Below are 25136 nucleotides of genomic sequence, written 5' to 3'. Positions count from 1 at the left end.
AAATCATGACAATGCTCAAGGTACAATGTCAAGACCTCGCGCCACATGCCTCGCAAACTAAGGCATTTAAATCTAGACATAAGGTGGCGTGGGTCAAGCTGTTCGAGAAGTCTCCACCCCCATCGCTGCTATAGAAGGACGCACCACACTCGCTCAGGTCACTTACTTTGGGGCAACAAGTTACACAAAGCGCTTTAGCATTTTCTTAAGATAGTTTAATCTTTATATGCCACACTTTTAATCTTTAGTTGGATTAGCTAACAATCGTTGAAAGTGAAAAATTCAGAACAATTCATGTCTTGTTTTAATGATCTCTTAATTTCCACTTCTAACGTTTGCATGCATAGTATATATTTCCTTTGGAGCAACCAAGTATTACTTTCAAATTTTCGCGCAGACACAGTTGGCCAAACATTCGGCATGGCTATGCTCTATTTGCCCGCGGTGGTTCAGTTTGGCGGCGGTTCGGTTCGGTGGTTCAGTGGTGCAAGTCGGGGCGGTTCAATCGATCGCTGGTGTCGCCGATAGAAGATTCGATGATAGGGGAGATCCAAATGCGCGTTGTCTGGCATTCACTTGGCTGATTGACGGTGCAAGGTTGGGTCAGGGTTAGTGTCAGGTGGTGTCAGGTGGTGCAGGGGGGTGCAGGGTGGTGCAGGGTGGTGCAGGGTGGTGCTGGATGGCGCAAGCGGTGTTTCAGACACCTCAGGGTATTTATGTGCCGAGGTTAAAGGGGATTAAACGAACCAGCTTTGAATGTAACTAATATTTAGTCAGCTTTGAATATTACTGACTTTGTATTAGAAGTGCAACTTTTATGCTGTAGATACTTTTGTACCATGTTAAAATATTTATAAGCATGTATATAAATCTTATTATACATTACTTATTTACATATTTATTATAGATGTCATAGTTATTCAGAAAACTTAGACTGCAATTTACTTTTAGGCAGCGTTTTAGTTATATCAAATATTATATATATTTTTCTTATATATTTCCTATATATTTGAATGCTGTATTTTCCACTTGCTGAATCCTCGCCGGACCAGCTTCGCCTTTTGACCCACAACCCAGCCCAGAACCACTGAACCACTGAACCCGCGCTTTGTGTGGCTTTCACTTTCGAATCGCAGCTCGCCAGTGGTTTTGCTTGGCCTGACTTGCTTTTGTTTATTTTATCTGACCGAATCGATCGGGATCCAATCACTTTGTGAGTGGCTAGTTGACGCCTCCGTGAACCACCGCTGACCTCTCACCCACCGCACAGCACCACCCAGCACCACCCAGCACCACCCCCTCCACCTCGTCCATTGATTTTCGCGATGCTGTGCCGCTCTTGTAGATAATCCATTGATAAGGCTTGTACTTTACGGTTTTCAATTTCGAATTAAAAGCTGGCCAGGCCAGGAAAAAGGTTTGGTGGGCTGGGGGGGGGGGGGGTGGTAGGGGATCAAAATGGCGCAATGACATTTAAATTGGCTACGAAGTTTTCCTTCTTTTTTTTCTCGGTTTTCTGACCGCCCTACAAAACGTGCTCCATAGTTGGTGGTGCTGTGTTATTTTCGGGTTTCTTTCGATAAAAGCCAGAGCAACGACTTGACAAAATGAAATGCGCTCAAATTAAAGTGATTTTTGTTTTTTTTATTGGTCGAGGCTTTGGCTTTGCTTCTTTATTGCTTAGCGTACTGCTTGTTGTTGTTGTGTACCTTTTGTGGTTTGTTGTTTGTTGGTTTGTAGTTTGTTGTTTGTTTGTTGTTACAGCAACGAGCAGCGGCTACGAAAAGGAAACTTAAAAAAAAATACAGAAAAATTATGACTTTTGATCTAATTATGGCTTTGGACTCTATTTGTTTGTCCCGCGGCAACCTTGGCACCAATTTGTTTGCTTTACTTTGCCCAACTTGGTATTTTGTTTATTTTCTGCTGCCTGTTGTTGTTGTTGTTATTATTTCGTTTGGTAATTGTATTATTGCTTTCTCTACCGCATTCTAAGGCATAGCCGTCTGCCACGCCCACACATCGATATTGCCTGCAAACAATAATTACTGCAGCAACATTTGGCAATTTTTGATTTGATTTGATTTGATTTTGGGATTGGTTGCTGTGCGATATTTTAAATTGGAGCAGTAATCGAGACAAAGGAAAACCAAGAAACATATTTGAGATAACCAAACAATTATCCAAAACCCGCTGGTCATATGATTTACTGGCTTTATTATTTTTTTTTATTTTTTGCTTAAGTTGTTGCACGATGTTGGATTTCTGGGATTTCGGGAGTTGTTTCGTTTTTTATTCCCCAATTTTTTTGCGCAATCTTTAGCGCCGCCAAACGGCCAAACGAATGACTTAAGAAACGAACTTTAGCATTTTTTTTTCTGCCTCCGGCCCGGCTTCTTTTATTTTTTCTTGCGAATTTTCTTATCCACCCTGCCCCATGGAAAAATCCCAGGGGCGTGGCTCAATCAAGGGGCGGAGAAGGGGGCTTTTGATTTTTGCTTTTTTTTCAGCTGCACAATTTTGTCGCTCAAACGACTCCATTAAGTCAGTCGATGGTTTTATGGCTTTATGCTTATTGCCAGCTGATGAATTGCATTTTGCATACCCTAACTAAATTTGTGTTCATTGAATATGCTATGTATTTTGTTAGAAACATGTTGGCAGGATAGTTGACGTCTTACATTTTATTAGCTGTTATAATACTTTTCAATTGGGCTTATGATCTATTTGACTTGGTTGTAACTCTTCTTGAAAAGAGCATTACACATTCAGTATTTGTCGTGATGTGTGTGTGGCTCATTTAAACGTTTTTCCTTCTTTTATTTTCAATGCTCATATTTATGTAAATTTCATAGGCGTGACTCAATGATTTGTAGTCCGTGGCTATATAAGCGTCGATCTGCATATCGCCTATCGGCGCGGCTATATTTGTGTATTCGAATCGCGTTGACAACTCGACGACGGCCCTTTCACATATATTTTTTTTTACTTTTTTTTATTTTGGACTGAACAATCAGTGGCCGCGGATTAGCTGCATCGACAAATCCGAATGGGTTGCTATATATGAGCATATATATCCATAGATATCCATGCTGTCAAATTCGTTGCACTCATTAGGCCAATTGAATTGGCTGCGGGAAAAATGGTAATAAAAACCCAAATACAAATCCAAATCCGAAATTGTAAACGTGTCTTAATTGTGTTGTTAAGGCCGTTCGGTAATTCGATATGACTCGATATGTGATATGTGGCTTAAAAAAAATTGTAAAAATTGAAAACTAAGCCAAGCCTCCGCAACGTCAAAATTAATCACTTCCCTTTTACTAGAATTTGCATGCAGACCTCAGACTTTCGATTTTTTTTTTTTTTTGCATGCCTCTGATTTGATTTGATTCGAGTTCAGACGCCTTTTGTGGGGTTTTTCATTCGCTTTTCGTTTTGGTATCAATTAAAACCCAATTATGCCCCGCAGGCAAGACTCGGAAAATGCGCACCCAATGCAAAGATAATGCCCGTCCGGTCATAACGGGTTTGGGCCACGCATCCAAGGTTACCATGAGCAAATATTCATGTGCGATCGACGACTTATATGCTATATATATGTGTATATTCGAGTGCAGATCAGCGAATGCTCCCCGTTGTCAGGCGATCTGTAAAATGCAAATATCTGGAACAGGCACCCAGATCGTTCTGCGAAGTGAATCACGGCATCGAGGAGTCCACAGATCAAGGCAATTAATCAGTAGCTCTGGTATGCCAAGGAGTGCTGAAAACTTCAATTAAAATGCAGTTCTAAGGCTATTCCATCTATGGTTTAAATGGCTAGCAAAACATAATAATTAAAAGAAAAAAGGAAAGGTAAAGCAAAAGCTAAGTAAAAGCACGCCAGGATTTAGATTGCTTTATAATCTCTTAAGACATTTGAGAAAAATTAATTAAAGTCCGTTAAAACTAAGTTCCATCATTAGGCACACACCATTATCATTTCATCCACAATTAAGCTTTATTTGCAGTCATATTTCGGCTATAACAAAATATCTTTCACTTAATACTTCGCTGAGTTTATCTGCAGACATTCATCACTAGTAGTTTGCCCAGTTTGCATTACTTTCTTTCTTGTTTTTCCCCACCCATAACGAGATCACCATTATGTTAGCAATATCTTAATTTATTTGGCGCAGCAAATAAGGAAACTGTTTGGTGCGCAAAACAAAAAATTATGATGAAAAATTATGGAGGCTGAAAAGATAATTTATACCCAACTACCGCCCAAGTGTGGTGTCCGTTGTCAATGTTCGATTTATTGGGCACATGTCCGACTGTCCGAATCGTGCCGATTGGCAATCGATAACGATAGGTTCGACAAGCTGCCGTCGATGTGTGGTCCCATCGATCGATCAAGTTGTCCGGCCGCCTGTCCAGCGATAAGATCAGATCGCCATCTGTTTTTCAGTTTTTACAGCCCCTGTTTTTTGCAACATATTTTTTTGTATTTTTGATTTTCCTACGATGAAGCTGTCATAAGTTCTATGCTCTCAATTTCCAATTGACAATTCGATTTGTTTCAATTCGTTTCGTTTGGTTTCGATTCAATTTATGCGCTTCCTGTCCAATCGATTGGCATCAATTATACGGCATTCTCGACTTAATAATATCGCCGGCTGTTCATGTCAGATGGCATTGATTGCATCCTGTTGAACACACATTTTTCAACCACTTTTGGGGGTCTGTCCAAATGTGGGGCATTCTCTGCGATCTCTGCAACACCAGTAAAATATACCCCACCAAACTTCGTTTTGGCATGCCGCTCATAAGACTCTTTTATGGCGTTTTAAAGTGTTTCACATCGCAATTATTGTTAATCAGCAGCCGGCTAATTGCAGCTGTGGTCCCCGCCATAAACAGACGAATTATAATCACAATTAAATGCGATAAGTAGCCGCTTAGCGCGGTTGACAATGAAAATTTCCAAGTCATTTTAGTTTTGGTTGGAAAGACACAATTTCCTTGGGAATTTATTTCGTGTTGCTAATGCTAGGAAATCTGCAGATAGAAAATTACTGTATGTATGTGATTGTTACAAATTTAAAATGTGCTTTTAAATTCGTTTTTATAATTGTAACTTTGAGAAATACTATTGACATGATGCTACTAAGATGGCTACAACATAATTTAAATAAAATCTCCAAAAAATCATTGACTCTGCGAACGGAAAAATGCATAAATCATTTATTCTCTGAGCGAAAACTCATCGACCATCCCTCTTTTGCGATCTGCCATTCGATTCAAGGGCCTTTGGAATATGCATTAATTGCTGTCATAAGCAATGAATGCATATCGTTTGTCTTGTGGCACGGCAAAGGCAAATAACTCAGCCCGAACAATATCTGGTTGGACAAATGGTTGGCAATATGTTTTGCAATCGTTGCCATATTCCGTATTCCGTATTCCGATTCCGATGGCGATGGCGATGGCGATGTCGATGCCATATGTCAATGGCTTCTGCGGGTTCTCACAATTGCCACACATTGTTTTTATTACGGTTGAGGGCAATTAAAAGCGATTTAATTATCAAACGGATGGCCAGAGGGATGGGGCAAATGGCTAGATATATGTTTTATTTCTTTCGCTGGAATTAAATGCAAATGAAGAGCGCAGGCCGCAGAAAATAGCTGAAATAGCTGACTTCGTTGCGCATGCGTGTGACTTGATTACAACAACAAAACCGTTGACAAAGACTTTTATTGGCAGGCAACAAACGGCGGCGGTGCAAAAAAAAAAAAAAAAATGAAATGAAATGAAATGAAAATTATCGTGCCACCGCGCAGAGAAATAAAGGAAAAATGCATCGAACGCGCACGCATACCAAGCAAATTATAGAGGGACTAGCAACAACAAATAAAAAAAAAAATATAAAAAACCAGACCAAGTGGTTAAGTCTGTAGCCACTTGCGTCATCTAGACATATGCATTGTGGCATTTGTCATTTCAATTGCGCGTAAGCTTAAATAACTGGCAAGTTTGTGTCCTAAGTCTTTCGTTTTTTCCCCATTCGAATTTTTCCGCTGAGAAATTCTGACTGCGAAATGAAAAAACTGCATTGGGAAATTTAACTGGGAATTAATAATATATAATTCATGAATAAAGTGAAATAATATTCTTGTTAAACATATTTTTGTATTTTATTATCTTTTTAGAAATCTCTGCCAATCGTACAAATGTTTTTGGCGTGAGTGGAATACTCATGAAGTGTTTTTAAGTAAGTGGTTAATTGCTTTTTTTGTAATAAAATTGAAATTGAATTTTGAGTGAAATTATAAGCATGTTTGTGCAGATTTTAATTTAATCGCTATAAGTTTTTTATTACAATGTTTCATAGAAACTCTTTTATTGCTCAAATATTTATTGTAGTCAAACACACTTTGCCATACTGTTTACCTCTTTAACGCTCATCTATTCGCCGATATACACAAATGTAATTTTTGGGCATTTTAATACTCGTTTATTATCTGCCCATTAAATCGGTTTATCTATCAATTTCGTACTTACTTTTTACACAACCAACTACATCCGACCGAGCGCCTTTTAATTTAAGCAACAACGAAAAAAAACCCTCAAGCTAGCTGAAAAAAAATTAAATCACGAAGCGCGAGCAATTGCAAAGAAAAAAAAAAATTAAATAATAAAACCATCAGCATAATCTGTTGCTTGGTCAAAAAGACGATGATTATGTTGATGATGATGATGCGCGTGCCGTGGCGCCATTTAGTGCAAATTTGTCGATGCTTCCGGCCAAAAAAAGATTTCGCTGGCCCACCTGCAACAGTAGCAACATCAAATACCAACTGGCAACTGGCAACTGGCAACAAGCAACTGGCAAAAAGCAACACCAACGGTGGCAAGTGGCAACATCAACAGCAGACATTCACTTTGGCTACCTTCGCATTTCCATTTCCATTTCCATTCAATGCCAAAAAGAAAAGCGCCTCATAATTTCCGTGCCGCTTTTCCACTTTTTGGGAAAATGGATTTGTGGTGAAAGATGAGTTGGCGCTTTTTTGTGGCCACAATACTGGCCTGTCCTCACCTCGGCCCATCTATCAATTCGAATTGAATTTAGCCAGCCCACTCGATTTAGATTCATAGTCGAGTCAAGTAATTTGCATGATGTTGCTGCTGCTGCGGTGGCTGCTTTTGCCACTTTTGCTGCTTTTGCCACTTTTTGCTGCTTTTGTTGGCAATTAAGCGTTAAGAGTTGGTCTGGCCCGGAAGCCGTGCCCAAAAGATCGCGTACAGTTAGAACGGCCGGCGGCAACCGATAATTATGGTTAATAAATATTAGCTGCCAAAAGTGCAATAAACCAGACGAGCGACAGGCGACAAATGCAAAGCAGAAAGCCACCGGGTCAAGGGGGCGTGGCAAAGGGGGTAGCTAAGGGGGAAGGGGCAGGGGGAAGGGGTGTTTGTCTGGTTTGGTTCTTGGCCCGATCATATTTCCAGCCAGTTAATTACATTCGACACACACATATGCTATCTGGCATGCTAAGGAAAATAATCGAACAAATTGTCACACTATTTGTGGATTTTTTAAAAATTATGTTTAGTATTTATTATTTATATATTTAACAAGTTAGAATCATACAAACTTAAATAAGAAATATTACAAATTTGTTAACTATTTGTGTGCTTTTGCATACTTATGCATAACTAAGTCTCTATTTATTGTATACCATTTTATATCACATCTCAATTTAAATGCTATTAAATAGTAATGGAAACTATTAAGCATTTTGAGCATTTTAAACTGCCTTGCACCACTGTAACCTTTGGTGTTTCCATTTCGTTGGCTGCCAAAGCGCAGTTTAAACAAACATTTTGCTGACCGACAGATCGCAACGCACCACTACCCCTCCCCCGTCTTATCGAGGGGGCGTGGCACGGGGGAGCGAACTGAAAAAATGAAAAAAAGTACTAGGTTGCATGCAACAATTTCAGAGTTTCCAGTGGACTCCTTGTTAACGTTTGGCAATTAAACCGTTATCGGGGACATTAAAAGGCACTAAAAACAAAAATGGTGGAAAAAATCTTAGAAGTAAAGTAAGGTAAAACCAATTAGAGCGTTTAGACCAGACGAGATTTCGCAATTGTTTAATAGCCATTTTTCAACCTGACGGACCGAGTGATCGATTCTTAAAATTGAATTTAATTAGAGCTGAGTACTATGACAAACTGATTAATTAAAGCCAATTCGAAACGCCCACTTGGGGCCTACATAGATATGGGCCCAACATATGGGCTTCGATCGCTAAATGTCTATATACATACGTAGTATACACATATGTAGGACCCGGTACTTATCCGATACGATACGATACGATCCGGGCAAGTGTCGTTGCTAATGGCTGTGGAAGCTGGCGACAAGTCTGAGCTGAGATGCTAAATTGTTGTTAATTTGCAGCCATAATTCAAGCCAAGCGCCTCATAAACAAACAACTTTGTTAACAACATAATGGCCAGGGGCGTGGGTGCAAAGGGGGCTTCAGATGGGGGGTGGGGGGTCTGGCCTCACTATCAGTTGCAAGTGTTGAAGTCATAAATCTGCATAATGATCATGTCGCAGCCCGTTAGTGCGTTAGCTTATTTAATACTTAATCGTGTTACGCGCCCGTGTTCGTGTGTGTGTGTTTGTGTGGGTTGATTTGGCCAAGACAACAAACAAAATAAAAAAAATATAACAACATTTTCTGCAGATTTAATGATCTGTCATGGGTTCCTTTCACAATTTTAGAAGGGTGTCAGGTTGCTTTGAGCCGCCGCTGAATCAGCACAAAATTCTAGCCGTAGAATGGACCGAAATAACATTGATTACCCTTGAAGGAATATAAGCAAATCAAAAGACTTAGGCAAAGAACTCGGAGCAAAATAAAGTCAAAGTTACAGGCGTCAAATTACTTTTAAATTATAAAGAGTTTCTCTTCTTTCAAATTACTTTTAAATTATAAAGAGTTTCTCTTCTTTAAAAAAATATTCGAACTAAGTACTTGGTTTGCTTTCCCAGTTTCCTATTAGTCATCCAAAACCATAGCCATAAACTTTCCTACACTTTCGTACAAAACTGCAAACTTTCCGCCACTTTCTAGATATCCAAAGGCCCCTTGCATGTGCATATAATAATAATAACATGATTCTAGGGCCAAAGTCACTCGCTTTTCGCAGCTTTCACAGTGCTGTGCGAATTCAAATCCAAGTATTTCTCTGGCGGCACTCCACTTTTGCCCGCCCCGTCATTGTCATTAGCGCTGGACTACAAACTGCAGACTGTAGACAGTAGACACTCGAAAACAGACACATGTGAACAGCTCGGGTGCCACGCCCACCTGACAGTCGACTGCCCATTGTTGACAGCGGGAAAGTTGCCTCTTTGTCTGCCGTTTGTTTTTTTTAGTGTCTTGACTTTTGCCCTTCTTTCACTCGATGGATGGTGAAACAAAAGCCAAAAAGAAAAAAAAAACAGGCAGCTGAAACTAATGCTATTGGCCCACTGTGCACCTGGCACGGTTCATTAACGCCGCAACACCTCAATTAAACCGAATTAGTAAAAGCGCGCCGCAATTGCCGACCCACAAAAGCGAGATGTGATGTCGCTCATTACGCGCATTTGCATAATGATCGGGGTTTTATTCTAATTTCGGTCTTTTGCCCGTCTTCTGCAATGGGAACTGAGAGGAAAGTGCTCATTAATTGACGTGGATACACCATAATATGAGTCTGGGTAAATAGACTACTTATACCAATTGTAATTAGTAAACTGTGGGAAAAAAGGGGGAAAGCACTTGGGATGTACAGAGATTAAATACATTCAGTTAGTGAATATTACTAGAAATCATATTGGCAATGGTACATTTTCCAATGGCAGCAGACACTTTTCCGTTTTCCAAGCCACCCACATTAACCTTGAAAGAGAGCGTGTGGCAAACGAAAACCTTGTAACAATCAATCGCCATAAAAACGAGATCAAATCGATCTCTATCGGATATTAAGTAGCGGGTAGCGAGAGGATGGAGGTTAGTACTCAGCCAGACAAACGAATCTGCTGTCGAATCATGTTCGAATCCCCAGTCGTAATGCCTTCCGTTCACAGCTCAAAGAAAACCATAAAAAACCAAAAAAAAAAAAAAACAACTCTATTATTCATGGGGCAAATCGACGGCGAAAATCAAAGCAAACAGCATCGTTGTCGGCGATTAAACAATAAAATAACAATTATTGGCGGCAGCGCAGCAGAGCGGCTGTCCCGTAATGAATGAATTTGGCGAGGTGATGAGTGCGGCAAATGAGTCAAGTGGCATCCATGAGTGCAGCTTCCACGAAGTTGCAGCTTCTGCGAACGGAACTCGTAAATCAAGTGCTTTTCGTCCGGCGATCGCTGTTTGCTGCACTGAAAATAATCTAAACTAAATAATCTAATCAAAAGTGAATGGCTTTTTAAAATGTTTCAATGTGTAATTTAATGAAAATAAATTATTTAAATTTGTTTACACATTCTGTATGCTTTTTACTTAATTCAAGATGAATTGTTACATTTATTGTATACTTTTATAAATGCAATTGATAAATCTGTTTGATTTCGATTTTAAAGGGTGATTGATTATATTCAAAATAAATTAATTAAGTAAGAAATGGGAACATATAAGTATATATTATATAATGCTTTTATATTTCTTTCTGTGTATTTTGGTTTGGCGTCCACTTGCTGCTCTCATGATGATCAACACCATGAGTTGGGGGCATTCAAACGCTTAGCCATTAATCGGCTTTGGCTGCACTTAATTTTCGGGAGCCTAACGATGGATGGTAAAAACAAATAAAATTGTATATGCAAGTGCTGTTTAATTGAGGAACCGCCGATCATGTGGCACACGCACATGTTCAATTGCAACATGCCACATACATACATACATATATCTCAGCAGTTACAGTTACAGATACAGATACAAATACGGAGAGCAGCCGATTCATGGAAATCTTAGGGAAATTGCAAAACATTTACTCAGTTTCAACTTCAACTTCGACTCCGATATCCGGTTGCCAGTGGGTTTCTGTTGCCTTATTAAATCATTTTTGCCGACTTCATTTCGCCTTCTTCTCGTTGCCTGGCATTTTTGTGCCTGGCATACAAAAGCACTGCACGCAGGAAAAGCAGCAAAACGATATACTCGTATGCACTGAGTGTGGCAGATGCCAGAAATAATATTGCAAAATCTTAATAAACTGAAAAATAATGCAGAGGAAATGAGGCAAAGCAAAAGGGAGGAACATTACGTGAGATTGATTGCCCATTTACGAGGAGTAGATATGAACGCAATGGCTACGAGTTGGTTAACGCAGGAAAGTGGATTTTTGAGGCTTGTTCGGAATTTTTAATTTAATTTAATAAAATAACCAAAAGGAGCGATGTTTTAACTTCTGCCATACATTTCATGGGTAAAGGAAGCATTTATAGATCCTTGTTTGATTTATTCAGAAAGTTTCAACTCTTCAGCGAGCGCATTTAAAATATTCATTGACAAATCCAACGAGTAATCTGTTTAAGCAACTCAACAAAGGTGCTTCAAAGTGCCACCGCCGCCGCTCGGAAAAAGCTAAGTACACTTGAAAGCCAAGTCAAACATGGCCAAGTCGGGCCAAGAGTGTTGGCCAACATTTGACTAATTAACACATCACAGTCAACTGGGTGAGACGACGGTCAGCACTCGATAAATGGGTCAGTCGGCTCACAGTTGCTCACACAGTTGGCCTAATGTGATTTTGATGTACTGCACAAAAACGAGTGTGGAAAATATGCTTGCTTATTTATCATTTCTCTTCTTAATGCGGCAATTACGTGCAACGTGCAACGGAAGGCAGATGGACACTCATCCGCATGGATGGTGACAGTCTCGCCAGGTGTTGCATCCACACCAAAACAGAAAAGCCGAACAAAAATCGTTGGCAAAACTATGGACTTCCGCCTTTCGCCTGTGGAAATAGTGGAAATAGTGGAAGTCGTAGAACTGAGCTGCCTCCGCTTATAAATCCCCTAATTAAAATCGTAATTACGCTTTGGATTGCGTTTTTGTGCTGCCAGCGGTTTCATTACCATTCTTGTTCTGGGTATTAAGTAACAAAGATCTGTAAATCAGCTTCACTTTCAGCGGCTTGAATTGATTGAATTTTGTGGCCATCTGGTATTACAAGTAATTGGTTTTATCAACAAAGTGTTACAGTACTTTATTGTACTTACATATCATGCGATACCAGTTTCATATATCCCTACTTCCCTTCTTAAGTATGAATATCCCCGTTTTTGTAAACCCGAATCACTTGACATTTCTGTCATTGTTCGGCTACATCCAATTGCGTTTATCAACTAAGTTTTACATCTATATCTGGTTTGAACTCAAAAATAATAATAATTTCCTTAACCTCTTGCAGTTCGTTGATTGGCGGCCAGAACGCTGCGTCATGTTGTTGCTGCCAACGGAAATGTGTCCAGCAGCAACGACAACAACTATAAACAACACCAAAAGTTGCCCAACGAAAAGTAATTTGCGAAAATCATAAAAAAGTAGCGTAAATAACTCCCGGCTCTACCAGATTCAAGTGGAGCAAAAAGCACAAAGGCCAAGCGCGAAAATAGCCAGAAAATTGCTGGAAATCTTTTGGTTCACACCAAAAACAAGAAACCCCAGAAACGCAAAATAATAACATTCTAGAACGACAACTATAGGAACAAGCCGAGTGAAAAACAAAAAAAAAAAAACTAAAGACGAAAAAAACAACAGCAAGTGTCGCCGTTTTCTTATGCACAAAAACCATTCTGTGATATCTCAAGACCCAAAGGTGAGTTGCACAAACCAATTTTACCGGCGAATTGAAAAACGCCAAGTTTCCAAAAGGAAATCAAAGTTGGAAGTAAAAACACTTGGCCTGCGGAAACGGAAATGCATTAACCTTTGTTTATCAAGGTGGTTAATGGGTTAGTTTAAACTGAAAACTCCAAGTTAGAATTCGAACATAGGTGTTTTGTCTATTAATTTAAATGGCGTAGTAAAATAAAATACCTTAATCAGCTAATTAATATGAATGCACAAGTGATCACAATGTTTATGACTTCATTATTGGCAGTTGGTAACAAATGATACGTATTGCCGCAAACACCTAATCTCATTAATTTATTACTTCAACTTTCATAGATCAGCCAATCCCATTTTTCACCCATTTTTTTCTGCACTCATAAGTTTCCTGCTTAGATTGTATCTCACTGGTTGTCCCCCATGCGATTCTACTGTCTACCTAGCTGGATAGATAGATAGATAGATAGATAGATATATACATGTATGTGGATTGGAATTAGTCGATCATGTTGCGTCCCAACTTAACGGTGGGTGTAGCTCAGCTCAGCTCAATTAACAACGACACTGCAAGAAAAAGTAGATGCACTGGGGAAAATCAAAGTGACTAGCTAAGAAGTATATATTTTGTAAAGAATTAAATTAAGATCTAAAGTTCATGTGGTTCCATTATGATAAGTTACTATTCTTTGGACAAACTTATTCAGTAAAGAGGAATTTATTTTCGCGGTGTGAAAACCGCATTCTTCGCCTGTCGTTGACAATTAGAGAGCGAATTATGCTAACTAAATGTGCGACGGGCCAAACGGAAAACTGCATCGCAACTCGGCGGGAGGGCCTCGAGATCGGGGCGTGGCTATATAGCGCATTGATCCAAACCGATCCATTCCAGATCGACGTTGCATAAATGCGGTTGGGAAATTTTCATTGGGTTTTTATTTTTTTGTTTTTGCTGAGCCGCCGTAGTGAGTGGCAATTATAATTATAGATTATCGGGTGAAAATTCGGTACGAAATTCGAGTTTTTCGCGGAGGCCACATCAATTTTCCCCCCATGGGAAAAGCCGGTGGGTGGCCGGTGGTGGAAAAACCTGTGGAAATGTGTCACTCGGCTACCAAATGCCCGCCTGTTGTCGCCCCATTGCGTCACGGTAGTTAAAAGGTGTCAATCACCGGCCAAAGCCGACCAACAACCAACAACCAGCAACTCGCAACATGCAACATGCAATATGTGTTGCATGTATTGGAGCCGCGAGCGATTTGATTTTGGGGGAGCTCAAAACTACGTGATTCATTTGCGGTTTCAGCTGGGAACATTTCGTCGTTGTGGCTCAAAAAAGGAGTTGGGGTCTAGCTTTCGCTTCAATGGAACTAGCCGACAATCTAAACAATATATTTTTTGTTTCAGGTTTTTATTGTAACGCTGCTATATTCTCCCATAAAATCATACATTATACTCCAGATCTCAATGTAAAACGTACTTAAAGGCACCAATAAAGTTCAATCGATGCATATCGATTCTGTTCCCATAAAATTGAAGCAAATGCTGTCGCCCTTTTCGCTTGAAACGGCACACGAACCGAATGGCTTTACACGTTGGTTAACTAAATACTTATATATAGAGCTAAGTAGTCAGCTTGTCATTAGGGCAAAATCATGATGGGAATGGGAAGTGAGCAGTGGGTACTGTGGACTGTGGAGTAGCCACGACGAAGGGGGCATTCTGGGCACTTTGCATAATAAAGTTGTTTGCTTTGGCTTTTGCTGCACGCTTCCCACGCCCAGTTTCCCCTAGTTATAAACCACCAAATTCCACCGATTTGCCCCCCTAATCAAGTGTTTTTTTTATTGCTCGTTTCGCGCTGGGTCTGCGATTTCGGTTTGGAGTCAGCACCGACAGAAAAGACAGACAGACAGACACGCCCAGCAACACTGCTCTGCGAATGACACAAGATTTCCGCTTAATTGAGGGTTCAATATTTCTAGCTGCGGACCAAGTGGCGTATGCGCAATGCGCGGAATGCATGCCCAAAATATTACGCATACGCCGCGTTGCCGTGGAGGGAAGAGAATGTTAGCTTTAAATTGTAACAAAAAACGTACTCCCTCATTATTGCATCACACACTGCAGCCTGATCAATCAACCCGCAACAACAATAAAATTCCCAAAAAAAAAACAAAAATAAATTAAAGGCATAGCAATAAACTCAGAAATACCACATTTTAAATCAATGAATATTTTGTAAACATTTCTCGTTGTTGTTGCTGGCCCAGTTACGCGCCGAGCATAACTTTACCCATAATAACAACGACGACGGACTCTCGCTTTCACACCCGAGCCGCCGGAATACAGAATGAAATATATACACACAGACGGGGTCAAGTTAATAGTTCTGCGCTTAGATAATAACTCTCAAAAGAAATGCAAACAAATGTCATTTTAAACGAATTATTAAGCATCTTATTTTATATCAAATAACTACTGAGATTTCTTTGCTACCAGAACTATTATTTTGGACACGGGTGTAGGCAAAGCTGGCTTTACTTGGGTTGGTTAATGCGCCGAGTGCCTCTTGATATTCGTTGCCAATAAGCAGAAACAGAAACCAACGAAAGACTAACGATAATACATCATATATTAAATTGTTAGGAGCTTACGCAAAGCCAGGAAGTGTCAGGCACACCTGATACCCTGTAAAATCCATTAAAATATGTTTTAAATATGTTGCGAAGAGCTTTTTTACTAGAACTACTATGGTTAAGTTTTGTCTGCTCAAAGTCCTATTTATTAACTTAAAAAAAATTTAATATATTATACTGAAGAGCAAGAAAATCATAATTGACTTTTTAATAATTGCGATATCCAACGATTTGCAGCAAAATGCCTATGAGGTATTTTAGAGTTGCATTGCCCCTGATATTGTTTGCCATTTTGTTATTCTCTGGTCGACAGGCAGCTTTTTTGTTACTTAAATTATTTACCATAAATTCACAGAGCAAGTGGCGTCCAAGAAAATAGAGCAATAAGTTGGGGGAACAAAGTAAAGTAAAGCCAGGCAAATTGTTGCACAACTAAATCGCATTTATTTAAAATTCCAGACCATTGCGAGCGGCGTTCAACGAAAGGTATCAACGCGAAACAACGGCACAAATACAAATATTTCGCTTTGGCGGCAAAATAAATATATGTATGCAAACCGAACGAACGATCATGTCCCAACTTCTGTGGATTGCAGTCTGGGCAATGCGGGGTATCAAGGGGTATCGGGGGGTCTGGAGGGGTCCGGTGTCCACGATATCCAGGGTAGTTCGCCCCCACAGTGAAGCCTCGTGGCGGTTTAAATTTTTTCGATTTTTCCACTGTTTTGCTGCCTTGTACTACTTTCCTGTCGCTGATTTCGGGCTGCGATAACCAAGTGACTTACTATTCGCCATGTTAAGATCGCGATTCGGTTTTTGGTTTCAGCCTGGCCTCAGGTGCACTGTTAGGCTTATTAAGGATGAAGGAATCCGTCGTAAACACCATAAATATGTCGCCATTGACAGTCTTTCACTTGCCGAATCGCTTACCAAATCATAAGTAAGAAATTGTAGTATTTCTTTTAAATATACAACCTTTATTTCGCTGCTTTTTTGGAGCACAATAAATTTAAGTATGGCCACCTCTATAAAGTGTAACAACCCATAAAACATTGCACCTTTCCATTGCTATCAATCATTGACCATCGCCTTAACCGATTAACCTTCACTCCAATTCGGTTTGGCAGTTACGCCCAACCGAAGTTGCAACATTTTAATTTCGATTATTTTATTCGAACGCACAATTCCACGGAAAGTTTCTTTCTCCGCTCCAAATCCGCACACGAATTTTAATATTTTTGATTAGCATTTAGTTTTAATTGTTGGGCTTATTGTCATTCGACTTGCTCCGCTACTTCCATTGTTCTTTGATTAACTATTAACTAGAGCACAGCGTTCGTTGACTTATTCGAAACTGAAACTGCCATCTAAAATCAAATATTAGCCACCCCTAAAAATTGAAACTCACCAAATTCCAGCATCAGTTCTCATTTGAATTGTGCCGCGTTACAAAGTGTTGCGGAAATATAGTTGATCAACTGGGTATATTGTAAATCGAGAACAGGCAAAGGAATGTCTATGTAATAAATACGAAATAATAACAAGAACAATTAGATAATAATGTGGAGCAAAAAAAAACACGAACGGCGGCGATAAAAAATGAATTGAGTCCAATTTAATCTATGACACCATCGCCCAAAACTGCTTTCAAATAAACTAATTAAATTTAAGTAAAGCAACAGGCGCAGCAACAACAAAGAATTATTTATTGCCAATGGCCAAAGACAACCGCGTTGCCTTTCATTCAAAACACAAAAGCCTACGAAACAACAAAAAATGTATGAGAAAGGCGGGCTTGTCAAGTCGCACCGAACGGGTATACCCTTGAAATAGTTGCTGAAATATCAAAATAATAATGTAATAATAATAATACATGCATTTGTATATTATATACCTTTATTAAACTCGAGAAAGTGCTTTTGTGGATCCTTAAATATTTATTTATGTCTATCTGACTTATGCCAAATTTTAAGATATTAATACTGCGATAATAATAGATGATTTATATAAGAATCAGTTATATTATATATAAGAATCACTCTTAGATTAGAATTAAAAAAAACCTAATTTAAAATATATAGAAAACAATTCGATTGCCGACTAGTGCCAAATTCAAAGATTAAGCCACTTTGCAGTACCCTCGTTGCGGTTATGAAAAATGCCTCCAAGTGGCTGGCGGCGACTCCAAGGCTTGGCCTGGAACGTGGTCGCCTCTATGACGAATCTCTGGCGGAGATCGGCGATCGGAGAACGGAGAACGGGGGGGATACGGGGTATCCGGGGGATTGGCCACTACAGGCACCGTTAGGCACCGACCACTGCGCACGCGAACAGTTTTCATTATTTACTGTTTTACTGTTTTACTGTTTATGATACCCTACGCCCACAGCGATCTAAACAGAGTGGGTACATGCACTAAGCTATAAAGTATGCAAAGTGCATTTTAAAAGTGATACTTAAAATCAGATCATTTGGCAAACAATTGAATACAAATTGGGTCTTAAGCAATCATAAATTCTATTACTATTAAATAATAAATATATGCAGTGCTTTTATATACATATATTATAATATTATATTTATGGCTTCATTTGTACAATATATTTACCAATCATTCTGTTTACAACTTGTGAGTGTACTTAACATTGCTGGACCTACCAGCCGCGATTAGCCGCTGACTTTTTGTTTCAACTTCTTTTTTGATTGCCAAACAACAATTTGGCAGCCGTCGCTGGTCGCTGGTTCTACGAATAAAATAAGACCCAAATAAAAGCGGGCTAAAAGCAAAGGCTGAAATTGGAGCGCAGTGGACAGGCGCTAGGCACACGATACAACGCATTCCTAGTCCATTCCGAAGTCCAGTCCAAGTCCAGTTTTGGGCTTAGTTTAAGTCTCGGCCTGGGTTTCGGTTTCAGCCACAGCTTCAGTTTCAGTTTCGGCTTCGAATCACGTTCCATTTGATTGTTTCTATTTTTTCCCCCACTTTTTTTTTCTTTTCTGTTCACCCTGCATATATATCTGTTTTTTTTTTTGTGACTGCACTTTGCATTGTTTTTTTTTTCGGGGTTTGGCAACTGCGCCCAACAACGAAAATGCCTCAAGCTTGGCGCCTGCACTTGTGGGCGCCAAAAAAGAAATATAGATATACCATATATATATGTACATATATATATATATAAGAAATATAAGAAAAAGTCTTCAACCTGTCGCGTTTTTTGGTCAATTAGCCACGGCGCGTATGAGTAATGCCCAGCGACGAGAAGTAGTCGAGAAAAACACAAAAACACAAAGACCAAAAGTAAAATGTTATTTATGATTCGATTTCTTCAAAGCTCTGTCCTTGATTTCGCATTTGGCATTTCGGGGCGTCGAAAGTGACTGGCATCGAATTGGATTGGATTGTATTAAATTGATGGGCGGACAAGCCTACGTTCCTTCGGCTTCAAGTGGCGTAGGAAAATCGGTCTTAAGACTCAAACTTAAAGGTTTAATTGGAGGTGCATTTCAATGGCTACTTCATAGCTCCTAGAACTAGAATTCATTCATTATTGGCATCATATAACTTAGAGCATACAAAACCTAAGTGAAATATGCAAATTAGAAAGGTTTTTAAATTTTCACAACATGAAGAATGAAAAGTCTTTCATAGTGAGAATGGAGTTGGAATTTCTAGATAAAAATGCTTTATTTATAAAAGGCAAATATTAATAAATTTTTAATTATATTATACCACTCTGCGATCATGAATTTCTCACCTTTTCCTGCTTTTAATTGTGCAATCGAATTGCTGAAAAATCACGAATCGCACCCCTCTCTTTTTTTTCCAACGATGCGCTCAAGTGCATTTGTAAATGAAAAAAAAAAAACTATTTTGACTTCAGGTTTTTTTTCGCTTGTCTTCACTTTTTTTGGGGTTTTGGATTTTTGCAAGCGACGCGTGCTTCAAACTTTACGGCTGCTTTTTGTTATTGTTATCTGCTCATTCATGTTAATTAACCGCGCGCAGCAACAACAACTACAAACACGATTGTGAGCGGTCTTGGCATACACATATTTGTTGCTATTTCCAATTGATTTACGGCTGAATGAGCCTGCTTTAAGCCATTGTTTACAGCGATCTTTCGAGATCAAATCTGAGGGTACTTCGAAAGGGTTATGTTGGCAGGAGATTTATAATTAAAACCCACTCTATGTACCAGATTAATTCACTTTGCTTTTAAATTGCTTGCTGTCTTATGAAGTTTATTAGATACGTTAACTTGTTAACTTAATTACCACCCAAATAGCAAGCTTATTATGCAATGTTGACTTATATAAGATACATTAAATAATATACTAAAAATAATAAAATACTTTACAAACTTATTTCTTGTACAAATTAGTTTTCCAAACCAAAAAACACTTACTTCAAAATAATTATAAGTGATTTATAAGGTTTTAAAAATGTTTAGGCATAAATAAATCTGTAAATAAAGTGGGAAATATGTGCATAAACTTTAAATTACCTAAAAGCGACTTGGGATTGTAATGTTTATAGTTTTCAAAGACAGTCTTTGCTCTATGTGTTATATTTTCCACTGTTTTCCGTTTTCTCCGATTTAATAACACCCATTTGACTGGCGCTCGTGTTGTGTTTCTTCTGCAGATGGCATCGTTAACCTTGCACTTGATAGTGATAGCTCTGCTGGCGTCGACTGCGCTGTCAACGGCGGCGACACCAACAACAACAACTACAGCAGCCACAGCAGCAACTGCGACAGCGACAGCGGCAGCGTCGCGACAGCGCGGCCGTGGCGCAGCCCTCTTTCAGGGGGCGGGGGGCGTGCCGGTGTCCACCAGCAGCACAGAGGCGCCAACGCTGAGGGCGCCACGTCAGCGTCGTCCGCCCACGACGCAGTCGATCGATTTGACGGTTACGGTGACCCCGATTCGCAGTCGCGGCCGCAGTGGCAGCGCAGCGACGCCTCTGCCGCCGCTGGCAGCACCGAGAACAACAACAACAACAACAACAACAGCAACAAGCGGTAGGCTATTGCAGCGGCGGCGCAGCACAGCAGCAACAACAACAACTGGAGCTCCTGCCTCGGTCGGCAGATCCTCCAGGGATCGGGGGAGTGTGCGGAGTCCCAGGCAACCGCGTGATACCCCGGATTTAAGTGGCGATTCGAGTATTCGACGCAGTTGGCAGTCCGCGCCGCCCACCGCCAGTCCCTACCACGCCCACTCGCCCACTTCCAGTTCCAGTGACAGCGCAGGCTCCGCTTCCAGCACCACTTCCAGTCGTGGCGCACTGAAAACGTGAGTGATACCCTACACTAAAGAGGCTAGGTATGCTGGTTCTAGCATAGTTACTTTGTCTAGTGTAAAACAATTAAGAGATTTTTTATTGCAAATGAGAAGAGTAATCTAAAAAACAATATTTTTGATAGTTAACTGCAAGTTTAGAGTATTAATTTTTCTTTTAAAATGCACGGTACTTTAACCGTCGGTTCGCCCACCATAATTGCCCACCATGATTGTGGTCTTTGCCTTTTGAGATCTTGGCAGGCGCCTGCCCATTTTGGGTGCCGCCTTTTGATTTATGTGCCATGGCACAGATGTGTGATATTCCCGATCCCTGACTGCGATTCCCCAATACCAATTTCGTTGACAGGCCCCGAATGATTCAGCGCCTGGTGGCCGGTCACATCCACAATGCCCAGGGGCACTCCACCTACGAGGTGTCGGCGGTGAGTGCCAACAGCTCCTTCTCCAGTTTTGGTCCTTCTACGACGGCAAGTACGAGTACCTCGACATCGACAACAACGACGACAACCACGACGACGACGACGAAGAAAACTCCTTTGAGGAGCAAGGCGAGCAGCAGCTACCGACTGGCCAAGCCATCGAGCAGGCCGAGATTAACCAGCACGGTAGCCACCACGCGATTTAGCAATCCGCCGAGCATCTCGAGATCCACAACACCGCTGCCCCCACCCACATCCAATACCCCGAATCCCTACAAGGAACGGGAATCGGACGATGATGAGGCTCTGCTCAATGAACCCGACGACTTCGACAACTGGGACAATGGCATCCTGCGGCTGAGCGCTGGATCTGGGAAGGAAGCCGATGCACCGGCCAAGAAGCCGGCCAAGGAGGACCAGAAGAAGACGCTGGCGGATCAGGTGAGGGATGGCAAGTACGGGCTGATCGAAAAGGAGCTCTTCCGTCGCATTCCCAAGCGACCGGGAGTGCTGAGCTATGCCCGCAACTCGGAGGTGCCGCTGGACAACGAACGCAACTACGGTGGCCTGAACGAGGAGGATATCTGGCTGGCCGAGGATCACCTGCTGGTCATTAAGGGCGGCTCCCTCAACGAGGAGGCGGAGGACAATCAGCACGGTCCGTGGCCGGCAATCGATGACTACGATGCGCCCGGGAGACAGATCAAGTTGCCAGCAAATCCGGCGGTGCCGCCTCCATTTCCCGTGCAGCTCGAGCCAAACGGGCCGCTGCAGCTTATCCGAGATAATCAACTCGAGATCCTCCGTCCGGCGGCTGGCAATGCAACGCTATCCGCTAAGGGAGCCAACCACCAGGGCCACCAAGGCGCCGCCGCTGAAAATCTCTCATCGCATCCTGTTGCCCGGACGGGAGCGACTGCAGCATCTCCGGCAGCTAAGTCCGCGGATGCCGCCGGTCCGGATACTACCGGTCCGGCCTACGTCTATCCGGCGCCCTATGCCCCCTGGCTGCTCTACCCCACTAACGACACGGTGGCGTCCAAGGGCCTGCTGAGGACTCCGCCGCTCCTGGGACCCTGGCTGATCAACGGCCTGAATGGCAACGGTTCGCTGGTCGGCGATTCTCCACTTCCGGCCAATGTCAGCGATTTCGACGAGGATGATCCCTCGCTGTACTATCCACCAGCCTACACGTTCGTGTACAGGAGCAACTACACGAATCCCGTGCCACCAGGACCGCTGGTGCCGGGCATTGTCCTACCGCCGCCACCGGATCACTTCAGCCGACTGGAGGGCAGTGGCTCGACGCGAAGACCTCCGACCACGACCAGCAGCACTACGAGCAGTACGAGCAGCAGTACCACGACCACAAGCACCAGCACCACTACCACTTCCAGGCCACCAGTGCACTTGCCCGCCATCCGAACGTCGTATAAGCCCAAGTATAATGGCATCACCTATCTGCCACCGCCGCCCAGGCACAGTTCACCCAAATATGTGGAAAGGGTACCTGTGCCGGTGGCCGTGCCCATTCCCATCTATCCAGTCAACTACACACCGCGACCCCAGCTGGTCTTCGTTCCCAGCTCGACGGAGAGCTCTCGCCAGGATCAGTCACTCGATCCGCCGCTCTCCAAGTCCAATCCTATTTACTACGAGTACTTCGAGGCCAAGCGGCAACCGGGTTCAATCAAATCCAATGCCATCGATGACTTTTTGGCCACCAAACCGCCGAAACGACACCATCACAACAATAATCTCCACCAGCGTGAGCATCTGCAGCACTACAAGGCGTCGCCTAGTCCCGCCAACGATGTGGCCCCCGAGGTGGTCAACATCACGCCCAAGCCCAGGAACGCCCAGCTGCAGCTGCATGCGGAGTACGAGGCGTCACTGGGCCAACTGCTCAGGAGCAACCTCATCTCGCCGACAGGAGGAGCAAATGCGGGGCGATTCCATGTGAGTTTGATTAAGAATTTCAATTTTATTAATTTAAGGAATTAATTATTTAAACAAGAGAGAACGCTGTAGTCGAGTTTCTCGACTATCTGACACCCGTTACTTTACATGCCTGTTACATACTTTTCAACGAATCTAGTATACCCTTTTACTCTACGAGTAACGGGTATAATCATTTGTTAAATTAACAAACAGAAAAATCGCCACGATTAGTATTTTCACCACAGCGCCATCTATGGACTGTCTCAGAAAGCTTTTGACAGTTGAATTAAAAATGCTGCATAGTTTCAGGCTGCGTTTAACTGGCGGATTTTAATTTATTTCGTTTTATTAAAGCGACAAATCCGTACATGCAGTACTAGTACCATAACATTGCAATTAAACATATAAATAATATATATATAATATATAATATATATAAAAAAAAAAGAGAAAACGATTTTTGGCAAAAATGAAATATTTACGATTGATATTTTCGGTATAACTTGGCTAAAAATGGTCAGAAAGTTAAAAGAATTACATTTTTGTACTCCTAATTACCAATACTTACCAACCAAATCACTTTTTAAACGACTTTGTTTGTAATTTTTGGCCAAATTTTCGCATTTTTTGTAAGGGGGTAACACTATCAAAAATTGCAATAAATGTGAAAAAAATTTTAATTTTCTTCTGAAAACACAGTTTGATTGGAAATTTAATTACGAACTCAACGAGGTATGACATTCCATGATTGGAGTTATGATCAAAATACTGCTATTTATAGTGGCAAAATAACTGAAAAGCGATTTTCGGCCAAAAATCATCATCAAAAATTGGAAGAAAAGTGAAAATAATATTTTTTTTTTTTTGAAAACACAGTTCGATAGGAAATTTATTTACGAGCTCAACGAGGTATGCCATTTCACATTCGGACCAATATTTCAAAAGTTATGATCAAAATACTGCTATTTATAGTGGCAAAATAACTGAAAAGCGATTTTCGGCCAAAAATCATCATCAAAAATTGAAAGAAAAGTGAAAAAGTTATAATTTTTTTTTTGAAAACACAGTTTGATTCGAAATTTAATTACGAGCTCAACGAGGTATGGCATTCCATATTCGGACCAATATTTCGAATGTTCTGATCAAAATACTGCTATTTATAGTGGCAAAATAACAGAAAAGCGGTTATTGGCAAAAAATCATCATCAAAAATTGGAAGAAAAGTGAAAATAATATTTTTTTTTTTTGAAAACACAGTTCGATAGGAAATTTAATTACGAGCTCAACGAGGTATGGCATTCCATATTCGGACCTATATTTCGAATGTTCTGATCAAAATACTGCTATTTATAGTGGCAAAATAACTGAAAAGCGATTTTCGGCAAAAAATCATCATCAAAAATTGGAAGAAAAGTGAAAACAATATTTTTTTTTTTTTGAAAACACAGTTCGATAGGAAATTTATTTACGAGCTCAACGAGGTATGCCATTCCATATTCAGACCAATATTTCAAAAGTTATGATCAAAATACTGCTATTTATAGTGGCAAAATAACTGAAAAGCGATTTTCGGCAAAAAATCATCATCAAAAATTGGAAGAAAAGTGAAAATAATATTTTTTTTTTTTGAAAACACAGTTCGATAGAAAATTTATTTACGAGCTCAACGAGGTATGGCATTCCATATTCGGACCAATATTTCGAATGTTCTTATCAAAATACTGCTATTTATAGTGGCAAAATAACTGAAAAGCGATTTTCGGCAAAAAATCATCATCAAAAATTGGAAGAAAAGTGAAAATAATATTTTTTTTTTTTTGAAAACACAGTTCGATAGGAAATTTATTTACGAGCTCAACGAGGTATGGCATTCCATATTCGGACCAATATTTCGAATGTTCTTATCAAAATACTGCTATTTATAGTGGCAAAATAAC

The 25136-nt window shown here is 40.7% G+C and overlaps 1 protein-coding gene across 4 annotated transcripts in view; it reads left to right on the top strand.

The window, feature by feature from the left end:
* Positions 1-25136, top strand: part of LOC6525597 (mucin-5AC) — a 39233-nt gene that overhangs the window by 6280 nt on the left and 7817 nt on the right. For 2 of the 4 annotated variants that reach the window (XM_039373359.1, XM_015190896.2), the window contains exons 2-5: positions 6198-6259; positions 12475-12882; positions 20178-20830; positions 21186-23217. In XM_039373359.1, coding sequence (XP_039229293.1) covers positions 12844-12882; positions 20178-20830; positions 21186-23217 — 2724 coding nt within the window. In that variant the 5' untranslated portion in view covers positions 6198-6259; positions 12475-12843. The remainder of the gene's footprint in view (positions 1-6197; positions 6260-12474; positions 12883-20177; positions 20831-21185; positions 23218-25136) is intronic. The other 2 variants (XM_015190895.2, XM_002101396.3) reach the window with 2 other exon arrangements.

The sequence above is a fragment of the Drosophila yakuba genome, chromosome X (assembly GCF_016746365.2).
Source record: "Drosophila yakuba strain Tai18E2 chromosome X, Prin_Dyak_Tai18E2_2.1, whole genome shotgun sequence".
Taxonomy (NCBI): Eukaryota; Metazoa; Arthropoda; class Insecta; order Diptera; family Drosophilidae; genus Drosophila; species Drosophila yakuba.
The sequence above is the reverse complement of the archived record's forward strand: the minus strand, read 5'-3'. Positions and strand labels throughout refer to the sequence as shown.